This window comes from Lithobates pipiens, unplaced genomic scaffold (assembly GCF_037356315.1).
Source record: "Lithobates pipiens isolate NorthernLeopardFrog02 unplaced genomic scaffold, aLitPip1_a1.2 Scaffold_18, whole genome shotgun sequence".
Taxonomy (NCBI): Eukaryota; Metazoa; Chordata; class Amphibia; order Anura; family Ranidae; genus Lithobates; species Lithobates pipiens.
In genome coordinates, this window is record NW_027507758.1 from 236,498,404 (window position 1) to 236,520,304 (window position 21,901).

Consider the following 21,901-nt stretch of genomic DNA (forward strand, 5'->3'; position numbering starts at 1 on the left):
CGTATGCGTTTCCTTTGCTGCGTGAGCATGCGGGAACAGGGGAGCTTTAAAAAAATATTGTTCTTATTTATTTTAATATTAATAAATTGTGTTAAAAAAATATTTTTTGATCACTTTTATTGCTGTCATAAAGAATGTAAACATCCCTTGTGACAGCAATAGGTGGTGACAGGTACTCTGGAAGTGGCGGTCCGTGAGTTGGGTCACCCGGTGGGACGGGAGGCCCGTTCAGTGCAGCGGGATGGGGGGGATGTCTACTCCACCCACTCACATAGGGTGGGGGGGGCTGAGATCTGGGTGTCCCCTTCCAGATTTCAATAGGCCCCCCGTTCATAGACCTCAACAACCACCGGCTAGGGTTGCCGGGAAGAGGCCATTGTCCTCATCAACATGGGGGCAAGGTGCTTTGGGGTGGGGGAGCGCAGAGCCCCCACTGCCCCAAAGCATCCACCCATTGATATCTATTAGCCGCAAATCGTGGGAAAAAAGTCCCATACCCTTTCCAAAAACGCATTGGCCGCAAAACACATAGATGTGAACTAGTACCATAGGAAACCATGTTAAATGGACTGTAGAGCGTTTTTGCAAAACGCACTAAAACGCATAGGTGTGAAAAAACGTTAACTCAAGAGCATTGCTAAGACATTACACTGTGCTAAAGTAGAATAAAGATCTGCCAGTGTTTAGCCAGCTTTACAGTTGAAAAAGCAAACCTTATTATTCCCATAACAAAGGGAAATTGGTTAACAAGGCTATAAACCTATAACCATACATCAGATATTTCCCAACTTCATGTCACTTTTTTATTTTTTATTTATTTCATCCATTTTTTGTTTGATCAAATGTGCTGTATCCCAGATGTTCCCCCTTAAGAGCAAAATATAATAAAACAATAACAAAAAAATGCATCTTTCCTCCAGCAGCAGTGACAGCAGATGGAGCAACATGGAACAAAGATCTTGTACCAAGGCCAATTTATATACAATAGGATACTTCTGCTTCTCCGCTAGAGTTAAAATGTGTTTTAAAGGCATATCACAGTAATCATGTTGTTGTGTCACAAATCAATTAAAACACTGTATCAGAACAAAATTTTCTATTTATTAAAAAGTGTTCTATTACTCTTTAATTGATATAGGTATCAGCAAAAAAATCACATCTGTAAGTAAAATCATTGCTGAAATAAAACACAATTGTTGCAGTATCTGGTGAAATTGCAAAAGAAAAGAAATACATGAAAAATACTAGTCAATACTAGGACATTTCTTTTACATGTAGTGTACACCCCCTTCAATCACGTCTGAGCAACAGAAGAATAATGTCTATGACCTTTTTATAAAGTTCTGAAAATGCACGCCTTTTTGTTTCACCAATAATGCACAGTATAAGCCCAGTTATCTTTACCCCTGTTTTAAAGCACCACAGCTTTAAAAGGGCCTTAAAATTTAACAATAGTCATTTTACATTACAGTAAATATTTCAGTAGTGGAATCTTATTTCCAATAGACATGCACTAAGTTAGTTATGAGGTTTCTGTTGGTTTTGCTACAGGAGCAGTGGTACGAATGAATCTTTACGTTTATGTCCATTTTCGACTATAAAATGTAAAGATTGCAGGATTCGACCTTCATCATTGGATGAAAAATTCCTTGTCCCATAAAATGTTTTACCTATTTAAAGTGCCATCACACTATTTTAAAAAGTGAAATAGGGTAGGGTCCTCCTAGAGATGGCTGACCAAACAAAGTATATCTGGTCCCATGTCCCTAGCATTGGGAGGGTACTTTGCAAGGGGGTGGTAAAGCCTTCTCGCCTCTTTCAAGGCACCTTGACCCCATGTTGATGGGGAGACAAGGGCCTCATCCCCGCATCTTGTCCCTCAAAAGGGATGTGGGGTTCTGCGAGGGAACTTATTGGAACTTGGAAGTAACCCCCCCTTGAACAATTACAAGGTACAAGTCTCTAGTGTTTGTAAAAAAAAAAAATCTTCCAAATTGCTTAAGGCAATTGTAGACGTATTAGTGCACATGCGTCAGAAACAATTGAGTAATTTTCACAATACTTTTTTTTATTATTTGCGCTAACATACGATTTTTCATGACAAGCTTTCAGGGTATGTCCCCTTCTTCAAGGTCCAAGGTCACACCCCATGCAGTCCATTGTGTTTTTTTCTGCATCAAAAAAGCATGGAAAGTAAGTTATGTGTTTTCCAATGGCATAGTTCACACTAATGTAGTCAGTTCCAGTACCCCAAGTAGAACATTTTTCCTGCACTGGACTGTACTGGAATGCAGTAAAATGCATCTGTGACAAACCCTTGTATCAACCGGACTATGTCCGCCATAAATGCTTCCTTTGTCCAGAACCAGCACTATCCAAGACCCTTTAGCTCACCCAGTCACCAGCGTAACACAGTGTAGGGTGAACAACATCATCAAAACTCCTTTATTTCAGCACGTTACCACAGATATACAACTCCGAGACACTCCCCCCCCCCCACCCTTGGATTCAGGGCGGGGTAAACGGTCCAATCACAATAGACACACAGGTCAGGTGTATTCAAATTTCTCATCAGTAAACAGTCTCATCAGCAGGGAGAGCTGTTGGAGGAATTCACCCCCACTAATCTCAGATCTAATCTACATACATATCTCATAATATCCAAGGCAGATAGAACATTGAAATACAACCCCACCCCAAACGATCACAGAAAAGAGTCCACAACAGCATGAGACAACACACAATATAGACATATATACAACATGCCAGTGTGGCTGTACAGTGTGTCTAAATAGCACAGATCATAGTGGGGTTCTCAGTCACCCTGTGCCCCTAATGGATGCAGGGTGTTTTACACATAAGAGGGGCCAGGGGAGCTGGACACGGAGTCTCCAAGGTAAGCTGAGTTCCACAAACCACCCACCCAAAGTGACTCCTGTCACACACCTCCCCTTTTAGCAGGAGACTAACGCCGGAGTAGACCCCAGACAAGTTGACTCCGAAGTTAGTAGTTCCAGTCCCCCAATGCCGGTGACCACACAGTACCCCATATATATATATTGTCCAACAGATTATATTATTATAACAGAGCATTACTCACCCAGCCAACCTCTGCCTCTCTCAGAACATGCCAGCCGCTGGGGAGAGGCGTGGACTGGCCCTTCTTCCTGGAGTCCTTTCAGCCGCTGGAGAGAAGACAGGGTGACTGGGATCACTCCATCATGCTGTTGGGGATCTGGGCTGACTGCCCAGCATCCCTGGGATATACAAGTGGAAACTGAAGTCTAATCCACTTTTGGTAGATGAAAATCCCCCGTGCTTGCAAAGCATGGCTGACATCCTCCTGTCTCAGTGCCGCACCATTTTCTGGGGTTGTGTCAGTGGAGACCGAAGTCCCATCCACTTTAACAGGAACTCCCTCTTCTGTTAGTTGAGGGCAGAGCTCAGTGATGTCTGGCCTTGATGCCAGCTCCCCTGCTGGGTTGGTGGCATCATTCTGGAGTGCCATCTGCTGCTGGAAAGTGACCCTCTCCTTCTCACCCTGGGCCTCCAGAACCGTCGCAGGTGTGCAGCAAAGAGTCCACAGCAGCATGAGACAACACACAATATATACATATATACAACATTCCAGTGTGGCTTTACAGTGTGTCTAAATAACATAGATCATAGTGGGGTTCTCAGTCACCCTGTGCCCCTAATGGATGCAAGGTGATTTACACATAAGAGGGGCCAGGGGAGCTGGACACAAAGTCTCCAAAGCTCTCCAAGGTAAGCTGAGTTCCACAAATCACCCACCCAAAGTGACTCCTGTTACAATGCTGTAAAATGCATCAAAAAAGCACTGGAATGCACCAGAACGCATTAAAAACACACTGGACCCCAGTACAGTGGGGTCCAGGAAAAGCATCAAATATGCACTGGAATGCATGTCCATGCAGAAACACATCTGAAACTAATCTGTAGTACATTTTTGTGGTGTGAAAAAAAGACAATCAGTGAGGGAAGGTAAATGAGGAAAAAAGAAGTAAAAAACAAAAACACACACAACATTCTGCTGAAACTTTTGTGAATTAGTACTGCCTGAACCTTGAAGAAGGGGACATACCACAAAAGCTTGTCCTGAAAAAATTGTATATTAGTATAAATAAAAAAAGTATGACGGACAATACTCAACCGTTTCTAAATAATAAAAAAAAAAGGTCACTCTTAAAAGAGTATGTTGTACTGCTGCGCAACTTCACAAGTACTGTATGTTATTTAAAGTATTTGTATATTTTAGTGTTGCCCCTTAAGCTGCATTAGAAGGCTGAACATGATTTTTTTTAAACTTTTTTTGCATTGGTACATCCAATGGTAGTGCCGTTCTATTTATGCCCATTTAAAAAAAAAATTTAAAAAAAACCCACAACAATTGGCTCCCATAGACTATTTAATAGGGTTTAGCAAAATATTGGCTGGGTTCGCCAAATCTCAGCCCTATCCAGTTTTCTCCTCATCACTCATGATGCCAGCATCAACATATCAGAAGTGTATATAGAACCATGTTAATGCACTAAAGCACCAAGAGATATTGGCCATTTAAAAAAAAAAAAAAAAAAAAGGTCAACATTTGGCCCTTGTGTATGTTGGTCTGTTCCGACAGAAGTCGGCCATTTGCCTGGCTTCTGTCGGATGAGCATTGTTCTGGTGGGGGGAGGGGGGGCGTCCCCCTGTCAGAACACAACTGCTCAGTGGGGAAGATCGCAAAATAACTTTGCATAGCTAGTATAGTGTCGCCGACCTGAGCTGCTTGGTTGAACGAAAAAAAAACAATTAGTGTGTGCCAGGCTTAAAAATGTGCTGCAGCTGGATGTTAGAGGCCACTTTGCTTGCCACCATATATATGCATTACATGGTTCATAAGAGGTTTAATAGATTACTCCAATCAACATCTGTATATATAATTAGAAAATTCTCTAATCAACATTCTACCTTCATAGTAAGGTTGAATAAAGACAATAGTCCATCCAGTTCAGCCTGTGCAGCTGTGTGCGTGTCAGTGCCCTGAAACAGAGCCAAAGATGCACATGGTGTGAACCCAGCCTTAGGTCTTGTAGTCGTTCCTCGTAATTGAAGTCCTCCAGTTCTCTTACTAATTTTGTTGTCCATCTCTGGACTCTCTTCAGCACATCCTTCCTGAGATTCAAGGAAGGAACTGGTGACCCGTGGAAGTCACACATCTATGGTGTCCTGCTATAATGAATGGAGTGGCAACCCCAGCCTGGATTCCAACCAGGTCATGCATGACCCCAACATGTTTCACTCTGCTCTCCGGAGCTTAGTCATGGCCTGAGCAGCTATGTCCGTGCAGCCACTGTGTCTCAATGTGACAGCAATGAGACTGGCTGCGCGGGAATGCATGCAACACCTGGACATCCCTGTGTGGGTGAACTCACCCTTCCATGGGCATACATCTATATATGCCCAGTCAGAATGAGGCATTAGGAAAGTAACTGTGAACCTCAATAGTTATATAATATAGATTTATTACTCTTATGATATTGAAGTTTTCTATGTCTTTCTTGGGAAGAATAAAATAGTAAATCACAAACAGCACTAATACAGTATGACATTTGCTAAATTCATATGGAAATCTAGTCAAAATATGCAACACATTTGAATTTTATAAATTTTTTATTTTAGATTATCACTGTATTCAGCTGCTGATCTGTAAGGAGATTCTGAATTGCTGGCTACAATTTTCAGACATGATCTATAAATTTTCACTGTATATTGCATATGGGTTGGTAATAAAAAACAGATTGAGTAAAATTAGTATGTCAGTGTGTCAAGTCCCCATTGAGACCAAAAGCACTTGCTTGGCTTACAAAAACAATGACACACATTTCCTGCCTCTCCTATATTACTTATATTCATATAGATTTGCAGGAACTATTAGCAACCACATCAGGGTCTAGCTCACCTAGCAAAAGAGATATTGTTTATTTAAATTGTTTACTCAAACTTTTTTTTTTAGCTTTGTATAAAGAATGATTAAAACCTCTGCCAGTTTTTTTGTCTTGGTTTCATTTCTCTTCACTTCCTGTCCCATAGATAAAGCAAAAGTGAGAGGAACTTCTTTCTTAGCGCCAGTTCACATGTATGTGGCTCTGTGCCCTGCAGGTGTGTGGGCACACCATGTACTTGGATTTTCTTAATCACTGCTGCATGGAAATCACATGGTGCTTTTGCGCCATGCGATATCCATATGCGAGAAACTGAACCACGTTTTTCAAAGCATATTGGCCCCATAAAGGATGATCAAGGGAAGTTTGTTACAAAGGAGAAGTCAACTGTACCAAATGCACTCAGTTTTTACAAAGGAAAATAATGAATGAAATAATCATGACTGTATTTTTAATAACACAACACAGAATGTACCCTCGTGGCTAACAGAAAACAGTGTCCAAAAGACTTGAAAAACCTAATGTAAATAAATCACCAGGACTAGATGGCTTACACCCAAGAGTCCTCAGACCTTTATAGCAAATTTATAAGGAAAGCTTAGTGACTGTAATGGTACCAGCTGATTGGCAAAAAGCCAACATGGTACAAATAATAAAAAAAAAAAAGCCCAAGCTATATACCTGGAAAATACAGGGAAGCCAGTCTAACATCATAGTATGAAAACTATAGGAAGGGATGAAAAAGGACTATATCCAATATTTTGCTTATGAAAACAGTACTAGTAATAGTAATCAGCATGGATTTATGAAAGACTGTTCTTGCCAGACCAAACATTCTATGAGGAACTGAGCTGTTACCTAGATAAAAAGGGACTGTTACATAGTTAGTAAGGTTGAATAAAGACACCAGTCCATCCAGTTCAACCTGAGTGAGTGTCTACAATTGTCCCTATCCCTGTACATTGCACACTCACATCAGTCCCTACCCTCAGGGAGCCCATAATCCAAGGTCCCCATTCATATACTAGGGTCAATTTTGGACAGAAGCCAATTAACCTACCTGCATGTCTTTGGATTGTGGAAGGAAACCGGAGTACCCAGAGGAAACCCACACAGGCACAGGGAGAACATGCAAACTCCAGGCAGGTGGTGTCGTGGCTGGGATTTGAACCAGCAACCCTTGTTACTGCTAGGTGAGAGTGCTAACCACTACAACACTGTGCTGTGTTGACGTAGTGTATATGGATTTTGCCAAAACATTTACAGTTCCCCATAAATGCTTAAATTTACAAACTGAGGTCTGTTGGCAAGGATAATCATGTATGTACCTGGATATAAAACTGATTATAGGGGCACAACATCCAAAGGCTGGTGATAAACAGTGTGTACTCAGTGTGTACCCTAAGGCTCTGTCCTAGGACCAATTCTGTTTAATTTATTCATAAAGGATATAGAGGTTGGTATAAAATAGTTCAGATTTCATTGTTTGCTGATAATACAAAGCCAAGCAGGCCATACATTTCACAGGAGGATATAGACAGTTTACAAGAAGAACTCAATAACAAAGGGATGGGCAACTACATGGCAAATGAGGTTCAATGTTGAAAAATGTACAGTAATTCACTCAGGGTCTAAAAATATGAATTCACGTTACTCGCTTGGGGGGGGGGGGGGGGGCTTTGGGGGAATCCAGAATGGAAAAGATCTGGGGGTCTAGTACATCACAGGCTCAGCAATAGTATACAATCCCAAGCTGCAGCAAGCAAAGTTAGCAGACTACTAGCATGCATTAAAAAGGATATTTACGCAAGAGAGAAGACTACTTCTCCCACTTTACAAAACTCTGGTATTGCCACATCTTGGGTATGGCATCCAGCTCTGGTCACCAGTGGAGTGGAAAGAGCCCAGAGAAGGACAAAAAAACAAATAAGGGAGCTGGGTGACCTTTCTTACGAGGCATGATGACAAGCATTAAACTTATTCTTCCTGGGGAAGAGACTTTAAGAGGGGATATGTTCGTGAGATACAACTATCCTAATGGTGATTCTAGCATACGGAGGAAACTATTAATTTTCAGGTTGCTTAAGAGGACACGTGGCCACTCATTGAAGTTGTACAAGAAGCAGTTTAACCTTGGGAACTGCATTCTTTACTGTCAAAGCAATAAGGATTTGGAACTCCCTTCCACAAGCTGGTGGTGTCCGCAGGGAGTGTTGATAATTAAAAAACTCTTAGATGATCTAAGCGAACGCAATATACAGGGGATATGGGAAATGGTGTTGACAAAATCAGGTGTGAATGTGGCTTAAATAAGGTTTAACATATGATTTCTTTTAACAGCTTCTTGAATTGGGTCATGTGATCACTCATGAATGCTTATGCTTTATATCTAGCAGTAATAGGCTGATAGAATCAAAATAACTCCAATAATCCTCTTTTTTCCTAGTTTTGGACAAAAGGGAGAAAGGTTAGAAAATCTGTCAGGCTTTTAAAAGGCGTTGAAGCGATATTAAAAAGTCTGTTATTTAAAAAAAAAAATTAACTGGTTATACGTACCTGCTCTGTGCAGTTGGTTTTGCATAAAGCAGACCAATCCTCCTCTTCTTGGGTCCCTCGTCGGCGCTCCTGGCCCCTTCCTTCTGCCGAGTGCCCCCACAACAAGCAGCTTGCAATGAAGGCACCCGAGCCGCAGCTCTGTGTGTCCATTCAGACACAGAGCCGCAGTTCAGCCCCGCCCCTTCTCTACTCATTGGCTCACTGACTTTGATTAGCAGCAACGGGAGCCAATGGTACTCGCTGTATGTCTCAGCCAATGAAGAGGGAGAGTCCCGATCAGCCGAGTGCAACATTGCTGGGCTCAGCTAGACCATTATTGCTGATAACGGTAAGTTCTAAAGCATTTGTTATTATCCAGCAAGTGGACCCAACAGAATTGTGCACGTAGCTTACTACAGGAGGCACCTGAAAGAGGGAGGAGCCTATAGCCCCAACAGGGGCTGCCAGAAATGGAGGGAAACTGTTTTTGTGCACCCAGAAAATGCTTTATTTTTTTACTTTAGATTTTAATGTCACTTTAAGATCATATAAAAAAAAAAAGGGACATCTATATTTTTAACAGGACAAACATTTACCCTGACGAGTACAAATGACAATACATCTTTTAAAATTATTGGCTAAACTTGAGGTTGTAATTGAAACTGTGGTGCCTAAGTGTTTCATTTTCAGTTTCCAAGGTAACATTACATCAGATTGTAGACAGCTGGCTCTTTAGTTTTTAACCAAAACAAAGCAACAAATCCAATACACAAAATTATACATTTAAAGAGAGAGAGGGACATTTGGCTGCCAGTAGACTACACTAAAATCTATGGGAAGGTTGGCATGATTCCTAGGGTGGAACCTCTCTGCTTCTCTTGGAACAAGTGTATCCTTCGCACATCTGCAATGCTCTCATAACCAGAAACACAGCCAGGTTTCGCTCTGCCTCCTTTTTTTGTTAGTGGGAAGAACAGGAAAAAGGGGAGAAATGTTTTCAATGTCTATATATGCAAATAAAACCTAAATCTGTGGGTATTAACATTAGCTTATATAAAAAAAGGTAAGCCCTCTGGTTACATCTACACCGCTGTTCAGGAAAGTGGTAAAAAAGGGTTCTCTAACTTTCCATGCTATGCAATATTCTCATTTGCCATTTAATGCCACAGTGAACCAGCTACAGTGCCTTGAAAGTATTCATACCTCTTGAAATTTTTCACAATTTGTTATGTTACAACTAAAAATATAAATGTATTTTATTGGGATTTTATGTGATAGACCAGCACAAAGAACCTCTGCCCCAGTCCCAAGTCTTTTGCCGACTCTAAGGTTTTCTTCTAAGATTTTAGGATTACCTTGTATTTGGCTTCATCCATCTTCCCATCAACTCTGACCAGCTTCCCTGTCCCTAATGAAAAAAGCATCCTCACAACATGATGCTGTCACCAGCTTTTAGTCCAAAAAGTTAAATGTTGGTTTCATCTGACCAGAACACCTTCTTCCACGTTTGCTGTGTCCCCCACATGGCTCTTCATAAACTGCAAACAAGTCTCCTTATGGCTTTCTTTGAACAATGGCTTTCTTCTTGCCACTATTCCATAAAAGGCCAGATTTGGAGTGCATAACTAATAGTTGTCCCGTGGACAGATTCTCATACCTGAGCTGCGTATCTGTATAACTCCTCCAGAGTTAGCATGGGTCTCTTGGCTGCTTCTCTGATTAATGCTCTCCCTGCCCGGCCTGAAAGTTTAGGTGGACGGCCATGTCTTGATAGGTTTGCCATTGTGTCACACTCTTTCCATTTCCATATGATAGATTAAGCAATGCCCTGTGAGATGTTAAAAATTTGGGATATTCTTTTTATAACCTAATCCTGCTTTAAACTTTAACCCAACTTTATCCCTGACATGTCTGGTGTGTTCTTTGGCCTTCATGATGAGATTTGTTCACTCAGGTTTTCTAACAAAACTCTGAGGGCTTTAATCTCTGCATTGTATTTATACAGAGATTAAATTACACACACTATTTACTAATTAGGTGACTTATGAAGGCAGTCGATTCCACTAGATTTTAGTTAGGGGTATCAGAGTAAAGGGGGCTGAATACAAATGCACACCACACTTTTCAGATATGTATTTATAAAAAAAAAATTTAAACCATTTATCATTTTCCTTCCACTTCACAATTATGTGCCACTTTGTGTTGGTTGGCCTATCACATAAAATAAATTTACGTTTTTGGTTGTAACATGACAAAATGTGGAAAATTTTAAGGGGTATGAATACTTTCAAGGAACTGTATATAGTTCACATGGTCTCATGAACTCTTTTACAAGCAAAGATTTGTCATTTTGATCAGCAAGTCTTGTGATCCAGCAGCAGAGCCAGGGTGTTTTCCTCATTTTTTTTTCTATTGCATATAAAGCTTTTCTCTGAGCATACTTAAACCTTCCTTCCATCACTTCTTCCCAATCCATCTACCATTTCCCGGTTTTCTTTTGTTTATGTATAAAAGAAAGCCTCCAACAGCATTTTTGAATAACAACGCTGTTGTCGTGTTGCCCTCCACAGAACTTCCTCCATGAGTGAAATCCAGTGATCCACCACTGGAGTTCAATCTGCCACCAACCGCTCATGTTCTTTTTGCTACCCATCTTATGTTATGTTGTCGTGAGATGTGCTACATATGGCAGCTACTGCTTAAATGAAACTAGACTTCCAAAAGCAAATTAGTTCTGCTTTAACACTCCCACCCCAAGCAGATTTGCTACTGTTTTTAAAGTTGTTGTTTTTTGCCTTTTTTTTATATTTAGCCCCACCCTCACCACCATTCTGGCCTAGGCCAGAATGTCATGTACCCATACCTGCAGACTCCTGGGATATATACATCAAATCTTCCAGGAAGCTGTAGGATCAGCACACAGAGCAGCTAGGGGGTGGGGCCGTCATGTCATTAAAACTGACTGTCTGCACTCTGAAGAGGCAGCCTGTTAAAGAGGACCAAGATGGCGGGCACAGACTGCGTGTCACTCGAATAGCAGATCACAGTTGGACAATGCTAGATTCACTGTGCAGGTATGTGCATGAAGCTCACTAGAGCATGTCAGGTAAGTGGGGAAAAAAAAACATGGGAAGAGGGTGAGTACTGCTTTAACAGAAAAAAAAATTTGAAATAATCGGTATAGGGCTATTGTCAACAAGCTATGATTATATTATAGAAATAAATGAAAAAGGTAGCACACATTTACAGTTCGTTTTCTTTTTCTTTCCAGTGTCATATAAAACATTTGAGTCTACAGACCAAAGGAAAAACAATACGCAAACAATATAGGCTGTATCCACAGTATACAGCTTTAAATTAAGCCATGACTTCCTGTTGTTTATCAGTCAAAGAACATTTTTGGAGTACTTTTCTAGAGCTGTTGCCAGTCCCTTGAATAAAGGCCCTTTGGCAAGCAAACGACACAACATTCGTGAGAACATTTTCTCTCCAGCTATAACCAATAAAGACACAAATATCTATGAAATTACTGAAGACTTTTTTTGAATGCTACTTCATACCTCTGACATTTTTGTCAGGTTACAACCAAAAACATGAATTTATTTTTTTGGGATTTTGTGTGACCAACACAAAGTGGCACATAATTGTGAAGTGGAAAAAGTGGCATGCATTTGTATTCAGCCTCCCTGATTCGATACTTTGTAGAACGCACTTTTGCTGCAATTACACCTGTAAGTCTTTTTGGGGATGTCTCTACCAGCTTTGCACATCTAGAGAGTGACATTTTTGCCCATTCTTCTTTGCAAAATAGCTCAAGCTCTGTCAGATTGGATGGAGAGTGTCTATGAACAGCAACTTTCAAGTCTTGCCACAGATTCTCAATTGGATTTAGGTCTGGACTTTAACCACTTGCTGACCCGCTGTCAGCAAATATACGTCGGCAGAATGGCACGGCTGGGCAAAGTAACATACCCGTATGTTACTTGAATTTCCTGCCGTGCATGCACATGCTGCGAGCTCCGTGACCGTGTCCCGCGGGACCCACGGACTCGATCGCCGCGGTGATACCCATGATCGTGTTACAGAGCTGAAGAACGGGGAGATGCCGATGTAAACCCAATGACAGGACACTGATCATCTGCTCCCTGTCACCGGGAGCAGCGATCAGTGTCATGTCACACACAGCCCATCCCCCAGACAGTTAGAAACACTCCCCTAGGACACACTTAACCTCCCCGCCCCCTAGTGGTTAACCCCTTCACTGCCAGTGCCATTTTTACAGTAATCAATGCAATTTTATAGCATTCATCGCAGTATTAATGCCATTGGTCCCAAAAATGTGTGAAAATTGTCCAATGTGTCCACAATAATGTCGCAGTCATGATAAAAATTGCTGATCACCACCCTTAATAGTAAAAAAAAAAAAAATGCCATAAAACTATACTCTATTTTGTAGACGCAAACCAATCAATATACGCTTATTGTGATTTTTTTTTAACCAAAAATATGTAGAAGAATACGTATCGGTATATTTTTGGGGGATATTTATTATAGCAAAAAGTAAAAAATAATGCATTTTTTGACGCTTTTTTTGTTTATAGCGCAAAAAATAAAAACTACAGGAGGTGATCAAATACCACCAAAAGAAAGCTCTATTTGTGAGGAAAAAAGGACGTCAATTTTGCTAGGGAGCCATCTTCCCCTCAATTTTAACCATCTTCCCTGTCCCTGCTGAAGAAAAGCAGGCCCAAACCATGATGCTGTCACCACCATGTTTCACGGTGGGGATGGTGTGTTCAGGGTGATGTGCAGTGTTAGTTTTCTGCCACAAACAGCATTTTGCTTTTAGACCTCATCTGACCAGAGCACCTTCTTCCACATGTTTGCTGTGTCCCACACTTAGTTTCTCACAAACTGCAAATGGGACTTCTTATGGCTTTCTTTCAACAATAGCTTTCTTCTTGCCACTCTTCCATAAAGGCCATATTTGTGGAGTGCACGACTAATAGTTGTCCTGTGGATAGACTCTCCCACCTGAGCTGTGGATCTCTACAGTTATCATGGGCCTCTTGGCTGCGTCTCTGTCTAATGCTCTCCTTGCCTGACCTGTCAGTTAAGGTCGATGGCCATGTCTTGGTAGGTTTGCAGTTGTGCCATGCTCTTTCCATTTTTGGATGATGGATTAAAAACAGTGCCTTGTGAGATGTTCAAAGCTTGGGATTTTTTTTTTTTTTTTTTGCTTGTTTTTTTTATAACCTAATGCTGCTTTAAACTTCTCCACAACTTTATCCCTGACCTGTATGGTGTGTTCCTTGGCCTTCATGATGCTGTTTGTTCACTAAAGGTTCTCTGACAAGGGTCTGAGGGCTTCACAGAACAGCTGTATTTATATTGAGATTAAATTACACACAGGTGGACTGTATTTACCAATTAGGTGACTTCTGAAGGCAATTGGTTCCACTAGATTTTAGTTAGGGGTATCAGAGTAAAGGGGCTGAATACAAATGCACACCACACTTTCAGATATTTAATTGTAAAACATTTTGAAAACCATTTATCATTTTCCTTCCACTTCACAATCATGTGCCACTTTGTGCTGGTCCCTCACATAAAATACATTTACGTTTTTGGTTGTAATATGACAAAATGTGGAAAATTTCAAGGGGTGTGAACACTTTTTGCACTGTATGCGATGGGGGAACCAGCTCGATTCCAGTGCGGGTTCCCGCATCACATGTCACACGTAGGCAGTACACATGGCCCTCTGAGAACTGCTGCTGGTGTCAATAGCAAGTTAGACACCCCCAGATCGGTTCGCAGATCGCAGTGAGAACTGTCAAATGGTACAGGAATTGGATCACATTAGTGTGACCACCCATGCAATCAGATTCCAGTGTGGAAAAAAAGGGTCCTGCGCCATTTTTGTGTGAATGCAATGCGATTTCAGCCATACAGTTTGTAAGGATGAATTTGCATCGCACAGACATCGCATGTGATTTACACAGCAATGCGGTATGAATCACATGCGATATAAAAAGGAGCAAAGTGCGCTAAATAAAACCTATTATTTAATAACATTAAGAGTAGCAGTAACTTACGTGTAAGATGCATACAAAAAAGTAATTGAGGTCAGAGAAGCTGCGATAATATCATGAATAAACAAATATAATGCAATTTTGTCAGTGGATCGCTCTTCAGAAGCACAAATATAAACAAATGAATGTGAATAATTGTGAAGAACACAGTGAAACGCAAATAGTATATACAAGCGAATCGCTATTAGAAGCATTAAACCGCTATTCAAATGTAAGTGATAATTGAATCAATCATGAAGGACAAATATAGAAAATGACATATGTGACTACTATAACAGAAAATCTTAATGAGATAAAAAGTCTCTGACAATTAACGCAATGAAGCGCCAAAGGACTAAAGGGTCACTCTTTAGATGGCCAATTTACTTATCAAAGTTTTCTTCATGTGCAATTAAAACACCAACAAAACCTTTCATCGCATAGATTAAAGGCTTACCAAAAGGAAAGCTCATTGTGCTTGCAGCTAACAACCCAGCCTGGGTCTTTCTCATCCAAGTGGTTCAGAATGGCGGTCTCCAAAAGATCCCTTGAACGCGAACAGCTGATAAGGACTTGGAAGGTTGGACTCCAGATAGGGCAACCCAGTCACAGATGATGTTCAGAGTAAGCCTTCTCTGAGGTCCAGCACCACTTCTCTTCCAGGTTGAGTGATGACCAGTGTCATGTAACCCACTTCCTGCAAGGCTAGGTAGTGATGCTCACATCACTACATCCACCACCACAGAAGATGAGACAAGAAGAGGACCCCAGTCATGTGACAGCTTGCCAGTGCTCCTCTGCTGCCCCTTCTCTGAATGAGAGTCTGTCATCTTACTCATTTGTATGTTCTTCACAATTATTCACATTCATTTATTTATATTAGTGCCTCTGAAGAGCAATTCACATGCTCGGAAGAGCGATCCCCCTACAAAATTTGATTATATTTGTTTTTTTTATGATATTAGTGCAGCTTCTCTGACCTTAATCACATGCGATGTCTGTGTTCCAACCCGTTTAAACCTAACTTTAATCTCAAAATGAGTTACAACGATCACCAGAACAAAGAGAGAGAGTCCGGTGACAAGCGATGATTTTTTTTTCATAAGTCTGGCGACAAGCGATCATCTTTATATATTTTTTTTTCATTCACAGCTTCCTCCATTCACACAAAAGAGGTGGATGGAGGAATCTCCCTGCCCCCAAACCGATAGACTTCTGTACAACCTGCCTGTGTGGTTTTTATCAAATGATCAGTGATGCCGGAATGCATGGATGGGGGTATCAGGTTTTTTTTTATTCTACCCTCTGGTTGAAAAAAAAAAAAAAAAAAAGATTAATGTATTAGCAGCGGTCCTCTGTCAGCTCCAATACTGAGTGCCGAGCGACCAAACACCACTGTTCGCTCAGTTCTCAGAGCTCCGTGAGCAGAGAGCCGGTGACTTTCAGTCACCGACTCTCTGCTCTGCCACCCCCCCCACATATGCTCACTGGAGTGCTGGGCTGTGGAAGGGCTGGGAGCGGCCAAACTCAGCCTCTCAGTGACGCGCTGTGAGGCTGAGCCAGGTGCCAGTCCAGGCATGTGGGCAGATCCCGACCATATGGCCACGAACTCTCCCAAGCCTCTTGGATGTCAGCTGACAGTGAGCTTCGGACCGCTGTTTGTTGAAAATGGGTCACAGGAGTGCAGAAAAAACTGAACTCCTGTGATCCATAGGAGAAGTACATCCAAATGAGCTTTGGCTGTACTTCCCCTTTAACCACTTGCCTACCAGGCACTTACACCCACCTCCTGCCCAAGTCATTTTTCAGCTTTCAGCGATGTTGCACTTTGAATGACAATTACATGGTCGTGCTACACTGTACCCAAATTATTTATGATTTTCTTCACACACATAAAGCTTTTTTATGGTGGTACTTAACCACTTCCCACCCGGCCAATGCACATATACGGCCGGGTGGGAGCCGTCTACTCCTGATAGGACGTTCAGGAACGTCCATCAGGAGGAGCGGGATCGCGCGTGCCCGCGCAGCGGCGCGATCCCGATGCGCCCGTGTCACCGGGACACGGCGCATCTCAGATCGGCAGGAGGGCTCTGTGATTGGCCCTCCTGATCACATGACGGCCGTGTCCAATCACGGCCGTCATGTGATGTAAACAAACAGCCGGTTGCTAGGCAATCGGCTCCTCCTCTCCTCACACAGAAGTCATCGCTGAGGAGAGGAGAGCAGATTGCTGCAGCCGGCTGATGATCAGTGAGTATGAGCTGTTTTTTACAGCTTTTTACTCACTGATCTTCAGTCTAGTGTAAACACACAACACACCACACAGTGTAAACACAGTCCCCACATATGTCCCCATAATACACATGTCCCCAAAACATAAAAACACATGTCCCTAATAATAAAAACATGTCCCCCACATATGTCCCACTAAAATCACTTGTCCCAATGATTATGTGCACACATATGTACGTGATCACCTGCACACATACGTACATGATCATTTGCGTACATATGTCCGTGATCACACAAACCAATTATTATACACTTAACGGAATTTTTTTTACCAAAAACATGTAGCAGAATACATTTTGGCTTAAATTTATGACAAAATTTGATTTTATTGGATTTCTTTTAAAATAGAAAAAAGAAAATATTGTTTTTTTTCCAAATTTCCGCTTTTTTGCGCTTATATCGCAAAAAATAAAAAACGGAGTCGTGAATAAATACCACCAAAATAAAGCTCTATTTGTGCGAACAAAATGATAAAAATTTCATTTGGGTACAGTGTAGCATGACCGCGCAATTGTCACTGAAAGCGCTAGAGCGATGAAAGCTGAAAATTGGGCTGGGAAGGAAGGGGGCGAAAGTGCCCGGTATTGTAGTGGTTAATCACTGCTGTCAGTAAATTTTGTAACAAATTTTTTGCCTCCACTGATGTACGCTGATGAGGCGGCACTGATAGGCTGAACTGGTGGGCATTGATGAGGTTGCACGGATACGCCGCACTTATGGGCACGGATATGTGGCACTCATGAGCACTGATAGATGGCACTAATATGCGACACTGCTGGGCACTGATAAGCGGCACTTGTGGGCTGTACTGATGGGCATTGATCGATAGCAGTGATGGGCATTGATGGGCGGCACTGATTGCTAGCACTAACTGGCATTGCTTATGGGCACTGACTGGTGCCATGGGTGGGCACTGATTGCTGGCATTGGTGGGTACCGATTGGTGACACTGTATTGCTATATTGTAATCATGGCACTGATGATCAGTGCCCTGATTACAATCCTAGATGTCACCCTGCGTGGAGATGCCACTGATCGGCTTTCTTCACCACACACTCTGTCAGTGTGAGGCAAGGAGAGCCGATTACTGGCATCTCCATGTTTACATGTGACCGGCTGTGGACACAGCCGATCACATGGTTAAAGAGCCGCGGACGCACCTCTTTACAGAGATCGGGGATGCTCAGTGTCCTGGTAACACGACGTGGGCATGCGAGAGCAGCCATTCTGGGACACCATCATCCCAAAACGGGTGCCACACCGTATCACTGTCATTTGACAGTGGGTGGGTAGCAAGCAGTTAAAGCTTGTCCAAGCTGTCAGAAAACAGGGTGGAGAGCTGAAATCACACACTGCATAGCTCAGTAAGGAAAGCTCTGAGATCTGATTGGAAGGCTCACACAGCACACCTGAACAGAGCCAAGACTGTCCATCAGCTGGAGGTCCCTCACCTGTCACCTTTTTTCTCTTGATGTCAGGAAAACGGATTCATGCTGATAGCAATGGAACAAAACAGCAGACAAAAATGATACATAATGCTCCTAATTGAGACAAGCACACACTATAGAAGTATATCCTTTGTTCATATTTCATGTCTGAGGTTTACAACCACTTTAAAAACCTGATATGGGTTCTACTCCTTACACATTTTACCAAAAACAAATATTTCAAGAATAACCTAGGAATTAGCCTTGGAAGGCTGGTTGGACTGTCAATTCTGAGAGGTGTGGTAATATGGCATAAAATGAAAACCACTCTTGATAAACAAATTAATTGTCAAGTATGTAGCTAGGAACAATAAACATCACATGATAATACTGATGCAATAATAGATGACTTTGCATGACCTATTTTCGTGCAACAGATACGGTATCTTTAAATCCTTAACCATCTTAAGAATATGGCTGATGCCACAAAAACATTTCTCAGTGATTTATTAACCAAGAGATTCCTAGGAAATATGTATACTTGGCTAAAAAATAAAAGAAAGAACTATACAGTCACTTAAGAGGAGAGTACCAACAGAATCAGCACACTAATTGCCAACTATTTTTGTCTCATATTCCAAAGACCGTTTTTAAACCCAGTACTTTAAGAGATGGCACTATCAACATCCAACTCAACAAAACAATGTACTTGCTTTTGAAAACAAACAGGAATAGGAGTCTGTGTAAAGTCACATAACTCATAAAAACCATTCCACAAATCACTTTAAGTTAAATACGTTATTTTTCCACTCAAGGTTTCTACTGTGTTTTGTACATCATCCAGCTCTATTCACTAACGTCTGGAAAAAGAGCAAGTAAGGAATAAATTGGTAAATTAAATTAAAGGAATGGTGGTTAATTATTACATGCAAGGGGAACACTTTTCCATAAATATAATTTTCAGTAATGTCCATATTGAGCTTTATATTTTAAACTATTTCTTTACAGGAAGCTCCAAATACAATTACTGTGATTGTGACCAATCACTAAAATTCCCTTTTTGTTGTGAAATCGATGGATCGATTCTTCTTGTACAATTCCCTACAGCACAATAAAAGCATGCAGATGCTCAAGAGGGGACCGCAATATGATGTTCAATTAAGATATTTAGTATATTGGCTACAATCCTGGTTAAAAAAAACAAAAGGAAAAGGATTACCAATACCAATTATTTTTCCTTAAAACAGAAATAAATCAGCCAAATTTACAGTACACTGGTAAAACTAGTCTCAAACAAAGAAATCTGACCCAAAACAAGTCCAATAATAGCCAACAAAGCATTTACAACATTTAAAGTTGCTAAAGTACTTCAAAAGTAATGAAAAGTACACCCATGTGCCAGTGTTGCCTTAAAAACGGATTTCCTTCTAAGCAAGTCTTCACTTACCAGCTTCGGCATTTAGGAAGTCAAACAATAGTTACTAGAAACTGCAATTCTTGCTCTTGTTCAGCTTTCTTTCTCCAAATCTCTGATTAAGCACTTCTTGAAAGCAACATGTGATTGCAATCGTGTACACGCGACTTCTTTTCCAAGTTATATTATCAGACACATAAAAGGTTCAGGGCCACAGTTATTACGTTAAAGGAGGGGATTGAGCAGAAGAAAGAGGATGCTGGACTTAATTAGCTGCCTTCTGCTCTCTGACTGATTCCCCGAATCCTAGCTGAGCTGTGGAGCTTGTAAGAAAAAAAAAAAAAAAAGCATAAGTCATCAGCTTTAAGCAAATCTTCTATTCACCACAAGGAAAAAGGGAGTGTTGTATATGGCAAACAATTCCTTTTTTCACTGAGGAAGGCTAGCTAACCTCTTGCTGGCCTCCAAAGCCTTAATTGCTGTCTATGGAATTTTGGTGACAAGGGAAAAAAAAAAAAAAATCACATTCTGCTGGACATAAATGGACATTGACCCTATAAATGTTCCAGAATATAAAGGCAATGCCCAAAGCATAAAAGATAATGGTGGATTATAAAAAAAAAACCTCTGTATTTCATAAATACAAGCGTTTTCATGTCACATCCTATGTGATGAAAATGCTTCCTGCGTTATGATGCATAAATAATACATAATAAAACCTAAATATGATTTCATTGTGTGCTGGTGAAAAAAAAATTCAATTTTCTACCAGAATAGTTAGTTGTAACAACTTCCTTTCTCATTTTCGAAAGCTGTAGAACTCCAGAACAAACATGGTGCATATGTACAGTATGTATAACCATTGACTTAATTACTGCATGTTCTTTAATCCAGATCTTCTTCCACCTCAATAGGTCAGTGACAACAGCTTTTCTCTCTATCTATCTATATATATCCATATCTATATATATAGGCATTGCAGACAATGCAGCCCAATCCAAAAAGATGGCCATCCAACATGCAGTTGCTTGCACATCTTTTAGCAGCAAGTGCAATGAGTAAACTGTTAATTCTGGCTAACACACACTACAGCTGTACTAAAGACAAAAATACCCTCAGGATACCTTTTCCTAGGTTCTCCACTGAAGCCAGCTATTTGGTTGTACTTCTTGGCACCAACACTTTTACACATCAGGTCTACTACTATCAACAAAAAGCCTGCAGTGAACATATTTGACAATACATCTCCTGCCTTACAAACATGTAAAGCAAGAGATTTCCCAGGTAACCAGACTGCCCACAAAAACAATCTGGTGGGCTAATTAATGCACTACTGCAATACCCAAATGAAAACTGAAGTCCAAGTCAGATAGTCATTATACCATGCACATATCTCAAAGCTAAAATTACCAGGTTTGAATGGTTACTACTTTTTTTTTTTTTTTTTTTAATGGTATTGTAAAAATAAGTTGGGAGTTGAAAATACTTGCCTCAAGTGAGTGAAAAAATTAAAACACTATAACATCAAATAATGCAAGCTAAAGATATGCCTTGAGTTTTTCACTTTTCATTATCCAGCTACTTCTGCATTTTGAAGAAACACTATATCATAGCTCTCTAGCACCCTCGTCACCTTCTCCCATGCTCGCCTACAAGACTTCTCCAGAACCTCTTCCATCTCTGGAATTCCCTACTCCAATCTGTCTAGCTATCTCCTACTCTGTCCACCTTTAGGGGATCCATGAAAACTCATCTCTTGAGGGAATCTTATCCTGCTTCTAACAGAGGCTGGTCATACATTGTACAATTTTCTTGATAATTTCCTTTAGGGCCGGTTTCCGCTGGTGCAATGTCTGAGATCGGATGTGATCACATGACATCTCTGTGCGATGCGATTTCAGTCATACAGATAGTATGGCTAAATTTGCATCAAACTCGCACCAAATGTATTGTTATGCTGACACCTCAAGAGTTCCTTCACTGGAACTAAGGGGCCAATTCAAATTCCTGAAAAACAACCCCACATCATAATCCTCCTTCCACCAAATGATTTGTACCAGTGCACAAAGCAAGGTCCATAAAGACATGGATGACAAAGTTTAGGGTGGAGGAACTTGAAGAGCCTGCACAGAGTCCTGATATCAACCCAGCAGAACACCTTTGGGATGAATTAGAATGGAGACTGCAAACTAGGCCTTCTTGATCACATCC

General features: G+C 41.1%; 1 protein-coding gene across 8 annotated transcripts in view; it reads right to left on the reverse strand.

Moving 5' to 3' along the window:
* SASH1 (SAM and SH3 domain containing 1) overlaps positions 1–21,901 on the reverse strand; it is a 279,554-nt gene that overhangs the window by 78,589 nt on the left and 179,064 nt on the right. The window contains exon 1 of one of the 8 annotated variants that reach the window (XM_077486694.1): positions 19,724–19,980. The exons of the other annotated variants lie outside the window; for them this stretch is intronic. Within the exon in view, the coding sequence (XP_077342820.1) occupies positions 19,724–19,735 (12 nt within the window). The 5' untranslated portion in view covers positions 19,736–19,980. Of the gene's footprint in view, positions 1–19,723; positions 19,981–21,901 lie in introns of those variants that run through there. 8 annotated transcript variants of the gene reach the window in all.